The sequence below is a fragment of the Dendrobates tinctorius genome, unplaced genomic scaffold (genome assembly GCF_039654945.1).
Source record: "Dendrobates tinctorius isolate UK_male_01 unplaced genomic scaffold, ASM3965494v1 ptg000171l, whole genome shotgun sequence".
NCBI classification, from domain to species: domain Eukaryota; kingdom Metazoa; phylum Chordata; class Amphibia; order Anura; family Dendrobatidae; genus Dendrobates; species Dendrobates tinctorius.
Genome location: NW_027361838.1, coordinates 3968763 through 3982081, shown reverse-complemented (window position 1 = coordinate 3982081; position 13319 = coordinate 3968763). Strand labels below are relative to the sequence as shown.

Below are 13319 nucleotides of genomic sequence, written 5' to 3'. Positions count from 1 at the left end.
CAAGCAATGCAAAATTTAAAGAAACTCAACTGCAAAAAGGATTTTCTAATCAGTCCAAAGTACAATATTTTTTTTTTTATTTTTTAAATAAAAGTGTCCCCAAAAGGTATATACACCTCTTGGAGCACGGGCATCCATCGGAAGTGTCTGGCAGCAGATTAAGACCCTTCTTCCAACTGAGAACAAGGCTCGGCTGTTTGAGTATGTGTAGGCTGAATATATGCTAACAGAGTATTTTGTTTTCTATACTCTTTCTTTCATGGGATAGTTTAGGCAGGAAGCATTTTTCCTCTTTGTTAAACTGTGGGTTTTCTGTCTTAATAAGGAAAGTTACATAACACTCAAGTTCCCTTTCATCATATCATGAAACTCTAGTGAAAAATCACAAAAACAAAGCATCATGAAAAATACCAAACAGTGCTCCCAGATAATGATGAGTTGGCCCTACATTGTATACTTCTAGAAGAATATCTGTTTGGCACACATTTGGGCATTACAGGGGACAATGTTATTTATTTTTTTAAACAACAGAACACAGAATTCTTCCACTTTAGCAGAATGCAGGGTGCTAATAAAGTGTGTGTTGCTGTTGAGATCTCACATTAATAAACAGCATGTCTACTAAAGTGCTTCATCAGTTGTTGTCGATGTCCGCAGCCAGAACGGCTCAATTGCAGAGCTGCTCCATCTTCTAGTAGTGGCCATGGCAGAGTACTGCACATCTGCCCCCTATTCACGTCAATGAAAAGATGGAGAAGATCCGTAATGGGGCAGCTCATGCCGATGTCCACCACCACCAACGCCATGAGCAGCTGATCGACACCCGACCAAGCAGACATTGATGACCTATCCTAAGAATAGGTCATCAATGATTAAGTAGTGGACAACCTATTTAAGGCCAGCTGCAGACTAGCATATGAAAAATAATCCAGCTTCATTTGGAGAACTTTGGACGTTCATTCTAATTTTCATCCAATTTTCATACAGTTCATGTCCATTTTTTACATCCATCTGACACTCCATTTTCATACATCCACACACACAAAAATAGAATTTATCAAATACAGCTTCCTAGGTTTATAGCAGAAATGTATCTGTAAAATGCTACACGGATGGGCGGGGCTTGTTCACCTGCTCCCGCCCTCCCTGTCTTGCTCTACACAAGAAGAAATGCGTAGAGCAAGACAGGGAGGGGGGGAGCAGGTGAATAAGCCCCGCCCAGCGGACCGGACAGTGGCAATTTACATACATCTGAACCGATATAAAAAAGGTATTTATGCATGAAAGGTGCGGGGTCAGGGGGAAGCAAAAGTACTAAGAGAATCCTTATGTGACACACAATTGAATGATATCATTATATGATATCTCAAAAAAGGGGTGACAGATTCTCTTTAAATATTTTAAAACACTAGTGTGAAACTAGCCTTACCTGAGGGCCGGCAGTGGTAGAGCGGGGTCAGGGGAGGCACTGTCCCTTCCTCAGGAAGCCGGCGGTGGCAGAAATAGGGCAATGCCGAAGTCCAGGGGTGCAATGCTGATGGACCGGTGTCAGCAGTGAGGCAGAGCATGGAGCAGGGTCCTTTTCTCAGGATGCCAGCAGCAGAAATATGGCGACACCGCAGCCAGGTGTCCACGGCAAGCAGAGCCGACTGCAGGAAAATGGCCGCAGAGATCTCAATCTGCGCACGCGAAGCCTCCGGTGGACATTTTCCTGAAGTGGAAGGCCGCAGCGATCTCAATCTGCACATGCGCCACCTCCGGCCGCTCATGGCTTCAGGAAGATGGCCAAAGGGAAACCAGTGATGCATTCGGCTCTTCTCGCCGTGGACACCGGGCAGCGGCATCACCATATTTCTGCCTCCGGCATCCTGAGGAAGGGACCTGCTTAGGTGCACTCCGCACCGCCCACACCGAGCCTCAGCATCACCATACTTCTGCCGCCGATTCCGCTGCTACACCACTGCCGCAACCCCCCTGGTAAGCCTGCGTTCGGACTTCAAGATGCACCCTCCTTATTCTCCGCCCAAATTTTGGGGGGAAAGTGCGTCTTATAGTTAAAAAAATATGGTAATTTTCTGAAGTCTCTCGCCAAGTTTGATCAGATTTTGTGGTGGGGGTTTACCATTAATAGAGAGTCTATCATATTGTCCCAAGAAAGGCATATTAAAAATTCACCACCAACCAGCAAAGCTGCTGGCAGAAGGTTTTGAATCAAGGAAAATACCTGTCTCAGAAATTTGATCTGACCTGTTTGGGGCATATAAGCTACATAGAATAATGGGCCTGCCTCTCAAGGAAGCCTCCAAAATGACATATCTGCCCTTAGGATCAATGTGTAATCTGTTCACATGTAGGGGACAACTTGAGGAAACTAAGATGGCCACTCCCCCTCTATTATTAAATGAAAACGCAGAATAAGACATGGGAAAGGAGTTGAAGGCGAACCTGAAAGAGCCGGTTTTAAAAAATGTGCCTCTTGAAGGAAGGCAATAATGGCCTTTTGGGACTTAAGCTCCCCTAGAACAAGCTTCCCCTTTTCTAGGGGAGTTAATTCCCTTGACGTTTAGGCTATGTGCCCACGTATGCAGAAAATTTCTGCTTCAAAACTAGACTCCTTCCCAGAATTCCGCATGTTTTTTGCGTTTTTTCCCTGCACTTTTTTGCGGAAAAAACGCGCGTTTTTGATGCGTTTTTTTCCTCACGTCTTCTGACTTATAGAAAATAGCTAAAAACGCAGACTTTTCCACAAAATTAATGAGCATGCTGCGTTTTTAACCACTAAGGCTGTGTGCACACGCTGCGGATTAGGTGCGGATTCATCCGCGCGGATTTTGTAAAATCCGCAGGTGAAACCGCAGGTCAAAATACCTGCAGTTTTACCTGCGGATTGCTCTGCGGTTTTGCCCTGCGGTTTTTCATCTCCTCAATGGAGGAGATGGCAAACCGCAGGAGAATCCGCAGAAAGAATTGACATGTCAATTCTTTCTGCGGATTGAAAACCGCAGATAATCCGCACGGAAAATTCCGCACAGTCTGCATTGCGGTTTTTGATTCCCATAGGGAATCATGGTACTGTACACCGCAGTAGAAACTGCTGCGGGTCCGCAGCAAAATCCGCAGCGTGTGCACACAGCCTGAGCGTTTTTTGCGTGGAAAAAAAACACATCAATGTGCACAAAAAATGCGGAATTCATTTAAAATTAATGGGATGCCTCTACTATGCGTTTTTGAACCGATTTGACTGGGACAAACGCTTCAAAAATGAGAAAAAAAACGCTTACGTCACGTGGGCGCACAGCCTAAAGGATATTACAAGAGTCATATGGAATTGCATAGTGTACCCACAAGCATATGATCAGCAGGAGACAGCACCCACTCCCACCTCCCTCGAAATACAGAACCGGACCCTCTCCTCCAGGATACTCAGCAAGTGGATATCCGGAGGTTGAAAACAGGTGATTGGAACGGGAGGAAACAGTAGGGGAGGGGGGAACAATGACAACGAAGAACATAGAGCTAAAAAATATACAATATTATTAAATAAAGTACCATATTTCACAGGGATAAGAAGCCTGGTCCGTGACTGATCTTGTGGAAAAATGTCAAGCCCACAAGGTTAATAACAAAAAAAAGCACAACTGCCATGGAAAAAAATTCATGGGGAGCTGTAGCCCAACACGTAACCACCCAAGGGGAAAAACAGCAATTAAAAAAAAGTCCCCTGTCAAATGGCCAACCAGGACTCCCGCAGGCACACAACATTATTAATTTGCAGATCACCCTTTTAAGGAGAGTGAAATGAGGAACTTATAAAACTTTTACAAAATACTATAGAAATGTGCTTGCACAGGCTAGTACTATTAAAGAAACTCAAACAGTTTTTGAAGCCAAATTTTAGGTTGTCTAAAAGAGAAAATGCAAAGAGCAGAAAAAAAAATTTCTGAACAAGAAGTCAGCGGAGGCCCTTTGTTCCCCTCTTCCCTCCTCTGCTACCCAGACAGTCTTTCCTCTTTCTGGGTCCAAACTGGAGGTGGAGGGAGACGCATAGGGACAGGGATGTTCCAATCTGAGATCTTGGGAACCTGGAGATTTAATTTCTCGCAAAAGGATTGCAAATCTTCCAGTGAACACAACGCCGTCAAAACACTCTCTCTTTGGGCTGCTAAGGCCTCTTTCACACATCAGTTTTTTGCCATCAGTCAAAATGTGATCCGGCGACTGATGCAGCTGAATCCGTTTTTTTCTCATAGACTTGTATTAGCGACGGATGGCCTCGTGTTTCGTCCGTCGTTCGTCGGATCCGTCGAAAATGTTTTGTCCGGCGGCTGGACACAACGCAAAAAGCAACGTTCTGGAACATGCATACCAGGATAGACGGGGTGAGAGGACCATGCATACCAGGATGAGGAATAGGGTGCCATGCTTACCAGGATTGGGGGGGGGGGGGTGAGGATACCATGCTTACCAGGATAGGGATGAGGGGTGCCATGCACACCAGGATAGGAGGGGGCAGCACACACCAGGATGGGAGACCATGTACCAATAAAAATGCTTGCCGCCCGGGAGTAGAACAGGTTCATAGCATATATATATATATATATATATATATATATATATATATATACATGGCTAAGGGTTGTATAGTTGATGGGAGGTATGTGTCTCAGAAACGGCTTGTTTCTGTAATGTAGTGTGAGCCCTATTTAATATCACTATATTACTAATGTTTTGCAAGGATCGGTGGTGAAGTCACAATCACGTGACCAGTCAGCTGCTGGGTTCGTGGGTGTGGCTATACCCTTATAATGTAGGCGGCTCCTGAAACTGGTAGTTGTATGTGGGGAGGACTAAGCCTCCCGTGTGTGCTGAGGCTCCCGGTCTGAGCCTGAAGTAACGGACATTTGTGTTCTCTTTTGCCTAAGCTAAAGGCTATTTCTTTTGTGATGTGCTGCTTTATGGGTTTATGATGCAAATAAACCTCATAAACTTTAAAAGAACCTGCCTCATGATTGTCTCCCGCTGCACCTGAGCGAGTAGAATCCCTACAATATATATAACGGAAGGAAAGGATGGAAAAAATGATGCAACGGATCCGTTTTTTCGCCGGATCCCCTAGTACCCTAACTGAACCTGCAGGTCTGTGACCATTTTTTTGCTGCATAACAGATGTCTGGTGCAAATCAGCCACATGGGATCTGGTTTCATCATGCTCTCCTTCCAAAGAGTCAATTCTGCCCGCCAAAAGCTGCAGGTCCTGTCGCACACATGCGATTTCTGACCTGCATGCATTCTTGACCTCTGTTATTAAAGCTTTGAAATCCTCTTTTGATGGGAAGCGAGAGAAAAGCTTCAACCACTGTGGAGGGAGAGATGATAGTCCAGGAGGTCACCCTCCTCATCAGAGGACCCCTCTAAATAATCGCTCCCATCATCAGTACAGGGGTTAATTTAGAAGGATCTTTATGAGGGACAGAGACCTGTGTGAAAAAGTGATTGGTTTAGGGGGCAATCACTTTTTCACACAGGGCGCTGTAGGTTTGGATCTCTTTTCCCAGTCATTTAAAAACTTTATTCAGCATTCGTGTTCTTTGTCATGATCCCAATGCAGGTTTTGACCTGCACGTCAGGGGTTAATGTCTTGAGCTCAGTGCAGGCTTTGACCAGCACACCTGGGGTTAATTATTGTGGCCTCTCTTTGGTTCAGGCAGAGCTTTTTATTGCCCTGAGATACTCCAATCCCTGTCTGTTATACTTTTTCCTTTGGCCGAGTGTGTTGACCCCTGTGTGCCTGTTCGTTGTCTTATAGCTTGCTTATATGGTTCTGATCCGGTTCTGTCCCTCGTTGTGAGTTTACCTGTTGATTCTGTACTGTATATCTGCTTCTCTGGTTTCTGACTTCTTGGCTATGTCTTGACTATCCATTCTGTCTTGCCCTTTGGTAATTGTGGTGCTATCTCGTGCTTTGACCCCGGCCTGATCTGGTTTATTTCCCTGTCTATGCCTATTAGTAACTTTGTTCCGTAGTTACCATTCTAGGAGTTTTACTGCAGCTCCTAACTCTCGGGAGTTTAGGCCACGCCCCCAGCAGTCACATGCTTCAGGTCCTGTGGGTCTGAAGCACGCATCTTCTCTGCTGCTGCCCGCTCCACAGGTATCTCTGAGCACAGGTTGTCTTACTCAGGACACGCGCACTGGCTCAGTAAGCAAGTGCAGTGCGGTGTTCCTGACATTCTTTTTGTGTAATATTTACATTTCTTTGGTGATCTGAAACATTTAAGTGTGACAAACATGCAAAAGGATAGGAAATCAGGAGGGGATAAACTTCTTCACACCACTGCAGTACATATTATATTTTACATTAATGTACCCAATTTCATTTTAGCAGTCTGGTAAGTGCTCCTTGTTAAAAAAAAAATTTTCATTGGGATCTCCCATATTATGATTATATTTGTGCCATGGATATGATGACTGCTCTGTGATCCTTATTTAGCTTTTGTAACTGTACTAGAGCTTATCACTAATGTTTGAATGCTCTATACATCTGATTATGTTTTCAGTTGGATACTACTACTGGACAATCTTCCACTAAAGTTCCTGCTCATTGCAAATCATGTGTGAATCGCACTGTCTCTTATATTTTGTTGTCAATGGTTTTGTCATGAAATTTTTGTGAAAGTACCATGTATTCTCCTTTATTCGACATAAAACATGAGTTTCTTTGTGTTTTTATGATCTTTACCAAGGATCTCATAGGGTAATAATGAAGAGCAGCCTAAAGACTACCAAAGTTTGGAGGGGGGTATATCTCCTAGCTTTTATGGGGTAAAGACCACAAAACTTAGCATTAAACAAAAAGGTCCATGTCTCTGGAATGACATGTAGTATTAAAAGAACAAATACAATACAAAAACACGCAACATACAACTGAATACTCAGGGAGAAGCAAGAATAAAATAAGAGGAAAAACTGGCCACTTTTGGCCTGGTGGTGGCAGGTCTTCTTTAAAGGGAGTCATAAATAGGTCTTGAGAATATAGGGTAATGGGTACCCCCCCCCCCCCCCATCCTCCTTGTGTCCTTATAGTATTGCTTTAGCGCTGGAAATGCCAGTCTGAACATACAATCTAATGAGACTGGAAGAGCATTGGAAAGGAGTGTTGATCCACAGGGAGTGCAGACAACCAATGGGAGGAAGGTAGCGCCAAAAGAGGAGTAATAAAGCAGACTGATGTATTAGCTGTATATTGGTCCACCCCAGTACCCTTACAACATCATTAGCATAGCCGTTCAAAGTAGGATTTCTCAGGGCCACATTCCCAATTATAAGAGGGTGCGCACACTTATGCAACCACATTTTAATTCTTTTATTTTTATTTTCTCTCTCAAAATGATTTTGGTTTGTTTCTCAAAGAATTTGCACAGGTGAAGTGTGACATTGCTTTTTGGGAGTGATTTTTACATGACAAAAACCTGGCATCTTAACAGGGGTGCAGAGGCTATATATATCCACTGTCCGCCACGAAAATGCCATATGCCATAAATAAGTATGGTGAGATAACCCGTTATAGCATATGTCAGCTCTAGAGAACAACACAAATGATAAAAACCATTAAATTATCCTTTTTTAACATTTATATTTGACTTACCAGTAGGATGTGAAGCTAAGGCCAATAGTAAAATACTGCAAATACACACAAAAAATAAAAGATGAGGTATAAATAAAAAACATTGTACTGGCCCTTAAACACTGGTAACACTGGGTGCAGAGTTATTTAACCTGTTGAATACTTAAAGGGGTTCTCTGAAAATGGTTATAATATAAATACACATTTATTTATTAACACATTTTCCAAATAACATTATTTAGCAAAAAGGCATGCTTCATCTACTGCACTCAGTCAGGATTTTGACCCCTTTACCCCAGAGGGTCGTTTGCACGTTAATGACCTGGCCAATTTTGAAAATTCTGACCACAGTCCCTTTAAGAGGTTGTAACTTAAACTCTTCAACGGCTCCCAGGGATTTTGAGACTGTTTTTTCGTGACATATTGCCAAGTCTTTATTGTTCAACCACCACAACCCCTTTGCATACCAGACCAATGCCCAAACTCCATAACCTTCCTCTCCAACATCACTGAAGGGGAGCTTAATTGTCTCCTCTCCAAATTACACCTCACCATTTGTGCACTAGACCCCATACCCATCCCACCTCCTCCCCAACTTCTCCACCACACTTATCCCATCCTTAACCCACCTCTTCAACCTATCACTAACTTCTGGTACCTTCCCTTCTGCTTTCAAACATGCCACAATCACGCCTATCCTTAAAAAGCCAACCCTCGACCCAACCGCTATGTCCAGCTATCGCTCAATATTGCTGCTCCCTTTTGTTTCCAAACTCCTGGAGCAGCACATCCACGCTGAAAATCTCTCATCTAACTTGCTCTTTGACAATCTACAATCTGGTTTCCGTCCCCATCATTCCACTGAGACAGCTCTGACCAAAATTACTAACGACCTACTTACAGAAAAAGCCAACGGACAATACTCTATACTCCTCCTTGTAGACCTGTCCTCTGCTTTCGGCAGTTGACCACTGCCTCCTTTACTGATCCTCTCCTCCTTTGGCATCAAAGACCTTGCCCAATCCTGGATCTCCTCAAACCTTTCCAACCGCACATTCAGCGTCTCCCACTCCCACACTACCTTCTCATCCTACTTTCTCTCTGTTGGAGTCCCCCAAGGCTCTGTTCTAGGACCCCTACTCTTAGTCTATACACTTAGCCTGGGATAACGCAAAGTCCCATGGCTTCCAGTACCACCTGTAATGATGGTGACACTCAGATCTACCTCTCTGGCCCAGACATCACCTCTCAGCAGTCCAGTATCCCGGAGTGTCCTTCAGCAATATCCTCCTTCTCTCGCTTCCTCAAACTCAATGTGGACAAATCCGTACTCCTCATCTTTCCTCCATCCCACAGATCTTCCTTACCTCATCTATCACAATTAATTACATCATGTTTTCCCCTGTACTGGAAGTCCGCTGCCTCGGAGTAACCCTTGACTCTGCCCTGTCCTTCAAACTGCACATCCAAGCTCTTCCACCTCCTGTCGCCTCCAGCTCAAAAATATCTCCAGAATTGGTCCTTTCCTCAACCCTCAAATCTACTAAAATGCTTGTGCATGCCCTCATCTCCCACCTCAACTACTGCAACATACATTTCTGTGGCCTCCCTAACACTCTCGCACCTCTCCATTCAATCTTTAACTCTGCTGCCCGACTAATTCATCTCTCTCCTCGCTACTCCTCTGCAAATCTCTTCACTGGCTCCCATTCCCTCAGCATATCCAGTTCAAATTACTAATACTGACCTACAAAGCCATCCATAACCTGTCTCCTCCATATATCTCTGAACTACTCTTCCGATATCTTCCCTCACGTAATCTTCGGTCCTCCCAAGACCTCCATCTCTCCACCACACTTAATCGCCTCCAAGACTTCTCCCGAATATCCCCCATCCTCTGGAATTCTGTGCCCCAACACGTCCAACTATCAACCACATTAGGATCCTTCAGATGGAACCTTAAAACCCATCTCTTCAAGAAAGCTTACAGCCTGCAATGACCCCACTGTCTCTGCTCCACTACCGGAGCTACCGCCTCACCAACACCGGAGCTGCCGCAACCCCCCCAACCTACTGTCTCCTTCCCCACCATCCTGTAGAATGTAACGGCAAGGTCCTCTCCCCCTGTATCAGTCTGTTATTGCTAGTTTGTTTACTGTGATATCTAATTTGTATGTAACCCCTTATCATGTACAGCACCATGGAATCAATGGTGCTATAAAAATAAATAATATTGTAATTCATGTCAGTGGTAAAATTTGAGATGACTTGGCGTTTTTTGAGGAAAAACGGAAATGTGGTGAAAATTTGGAAAATTTCAAAATTTTAATTTTCATGCCCTTAAATTACAATAATACAAAATACTTAAGTAACATTTCACACATGTCTTCTTTACATGAGCACAATTTTGGAACCAAATTGGTTTTTTTGCTAGGACGTTATAAGGGGTAGAAGTCGACCATCAATTTCTCATTTTTAACAACATCATTTTTTTTTGTTTTGTTTTAGGGACTACATCACATTTGAAGTCAGTTTGAGGGGTCTATATGATAGAAAATACCCAAAAGTGACACCATTCTAAAAACTGCACACCTCAAAGTGATCAAATCCACATTCAAGAAGTTTAAGGCTGTGTGCACACGCTGCGGAAAAGGTGCGGATTCATCCGCGCGGATTTTGTACAATCCGCAGGTGAAACCGCAGGTCAAAAGACCTGCGGTTTTACCTGCGGATTGCTCTGCGGTTTTGCCCTGCGGTTTTTCATCTCCTCAATGGAGGAGATGGCAAACCGCAGGAGAATCCGCAGAAAGAATTGACATGTCAATTCTTTCTGCGGATTGAAAACCGCAGATAATCCGCGCGGAAAATTCCGCACCGTCTGCACTGCGGTTTTTGATTCCCATAGGGAATCACTGTACTGTACACCGCAGCAGAAACTGCTGCGGGTCCGCAGCGGCCAAAACCGCTGCGGAACCGCAGCAAAATCCGCAGCGTGTGCACACAGCCTAAATCTTCAGGTGCTTCACAGGAATTTTTGGAATGTGGAAAAAAAATGAACATTTAACTTTTTTCACAAAAAATTTACTTCAGATCCAATTTTTTTTATTTTGACAAGGGTAACAAGCAAAAAGCAATGGACCCCAAAATTTGTTGTGTAACTTCTCCTGAGCATGCCAATACCCCATATGAGGGAGAAAACCACTTGTTGGGCACACAGCAGAGCTTGGAAGGGAAGGAGCGCAATTTGTCTTTTGAATGCAAAATTTGCTGGAACAAATGGCGGATGCCATGTCACATTTGAAGAACCTCTGATGCCTAAACAGTGAAAATCCCCCACAAGTGACATTTTGGAAACTAGACCCCACAGGGAACTGATCTACATATGTATTGAGCACCTTAAACCCCCAGGTGCTTCACATAAGTTTATAACGTTGAGCCATGAAAATAATAAAACCACATTTTCCTAACAAAAATGTTATTTTAACCCAAAATTTTGCATTTTCATAAGGGTAACAGGAGAAATTGCACCATACAATTTGCTGTGCAATTTTACAATTTTATATGTGGGGGAATACTACTTTGAGACACAATGCAAATCTCAGAAGGGAAGAGGCACCATATTGGAGTTCAGATTTTGCTCCACATGTGCCTCACAGAGTTTTACACCACTGAACAACTGAGCAGTGAAGAAAGAATAAATTACAATTTTAACCACTAAAATGTTTTATCCCAAGTTTTTAATTTTTCTAAGGACGAATAGGAATTTTTTGTCTTTACAACAAACGGAGGTTCTTTATTTCCCCCCCATGCAGGAAACAAGACAAGACGTGAATTCAAGGTATCTTCATTAAGGCAAACTCAGGGTTACAACAGGCGCAAAACGTGATAGCAGGGAAAACACAGCAAGGTGCGTGTGAGGGCACGTCAAGGTCCATGGCATGGTACGTGCTAGATGGCACGCCTAGGTACAAGCAAGACTCAATGGCATCGGACTCCGGACAGCTGGTAACGATAGACAGGATCAGGGCATCAGGCTGCGGACATCATCTCCGGACCTCAGGCCGCAGTCATCAGGCTTACGATCTCTGGCAGCGATCGGCAGGTTCCGTGCATCCGGCAGGCAAACTAGGGTTCAGGCAAGGAGGCACGACAGATCTCCAGACATGGTGCATGTTAGGGAACACGCCAAGGTCCAAGGCAAGGTTCCAGGCAGGGTGCGTGCTAGGGGCACACCAGGGTCCAGGGCAAGGTGCAGGGCAAGGTGCGTGTGTAGGGAACACGCCAGGTTCAAAGTACAAAACACGGTGCGTGTGTAGGGGACATGCCAGGGTTCAAAGTTCAAAGTACAAGACATGGTGCGTGTGTAGGGACACGCCAGGGTTCAAGATCCAAGGCAAGGTCCTGCGCGTGCCGAGGGACACATCAGGGTACAAGGCATAGTCCTGCACGTGCAGATGGGCACGCCAGGGTCAGGTTCAAGTCAGGGGTCTGCGCGTGCTAGGAGAAACGCCAGGGTTCAGGCTAAGGCAAGGGCATGTGCGTGCAAGAGGGCACGACAGGGTACAAGCTAGGGCCTGTGCGTGCTAGAGGGCACGACAGGGTACATGGCAAGACCTGCGCGTACTTTTACAGAAGCACGGGGAGGTATGCCAAGGAGCAGGCTAGGGCCTGTGCGTGCTATTAGAGAAGCACGCAAAGCACAGTGCAGAGACAGCGTAGGTGCAGGGAAGCACAGAGAGCACGGCTGGGACACTAGCTAGCTGGTCGGGCTGAGGCACAAACCGGCAGGCAAGACTGAGGCGAGCACGGCTGAAGCACAACAGGCGGACACAACTTAGTCACTGGCTGACGAGCACGCTGTGGCACAAACAGGCGGGCACGTATAGCGTGGCACGACTGAGGCACAAACAGGCGGGCGAGGGAAGGCCAGGCGCATACAAAGGGCACGCGGAGAAACAAGGCAAGGCAACAAAAAAACAAGGCAAGGTACAGAACATGGAGCGGAACGTAGGCAGAAGCACAGAGTCGGGTCAGAAAGAGAATAGAGCTAGCAGCGGAGCGTAGGCCGAAGCCCAGAGCCGGGTCAAGGGAGAACCTTGAGACTAGCCAGGAAATGTGCTAGAGTGCACCATAGGACAGAGTCTAGTAGGGGAGCGTAGGCCGAAGCCCAGAGCCGGGTCAAAGCAGAACCTTGAGACTAGACATGGAATGTGCTAGCGAGCACCAGAAGACAGAATATGGAGAACCAGGCAAAGACAGGGAACATGAGAAGTACTACAAGGCTCAGATTAGCAAAGACCAGACATGGCGAAACAGGCAAGGCAGAGAATATAGGAAGTACTACAAGGCAAGGCATAACAAGGACAAAACACGACACAAGAGACAACACAAGACAAGGCACGAGACGAGAGGCAGAATACAAGCACAGAGCGTGTGCAGAGAAGCACTACAGGTCAGAGTGCAGGGGCACAGAATACAGAGAGCGACCGAGCAGACCAAGCAACCATGCAAGGAAGCAACACGATACTTAGGCCCTGACCATAGGAAGGGGCAGTCTGATATAGGGCATTAGCACCTGCACTTCCGGGTCAGGACCAGGAGAGGACTTCCAGTTCATTCCTCCAGGATTATAGAGAGGCTAGCTAGATCAGATTCTGCTGGACCATAGAGAGGGTCACATGATCAGGGAGTCCAG

The 13319-nt window shown here is 45.3% G+C and overlaps 1 protein-coding gene across 8 annotated transcripts in view; it reads right to left on the bottom strand.

The window, feature by feature from the left end:
• The window catches only part of TMEM241 (transmembrane protein 241), a 177373-nt gene that overhangs the window by 68333 nt on the left and 95721 nt on the right, over window positions 1-13319 (bottom strand). For all 8 annotated transcript variants that reach the window (XR_012221269.1, XR_012221268.1, XM_073550836.1 and 5 more), the window contains one exon: window positions 7646-7680. Coding sequence is in view for 6 of the 8 variants with exons in the window: in XM_073550836.1 (XP_073406937.1) it covers window positions 7646-7680 (35 nt within the window). In the remaining 2 variants the exon portion in view is untranslated. The remainder of the gene's footprint in view (window positions 1-7645; window positions 7681-13319) is intronic.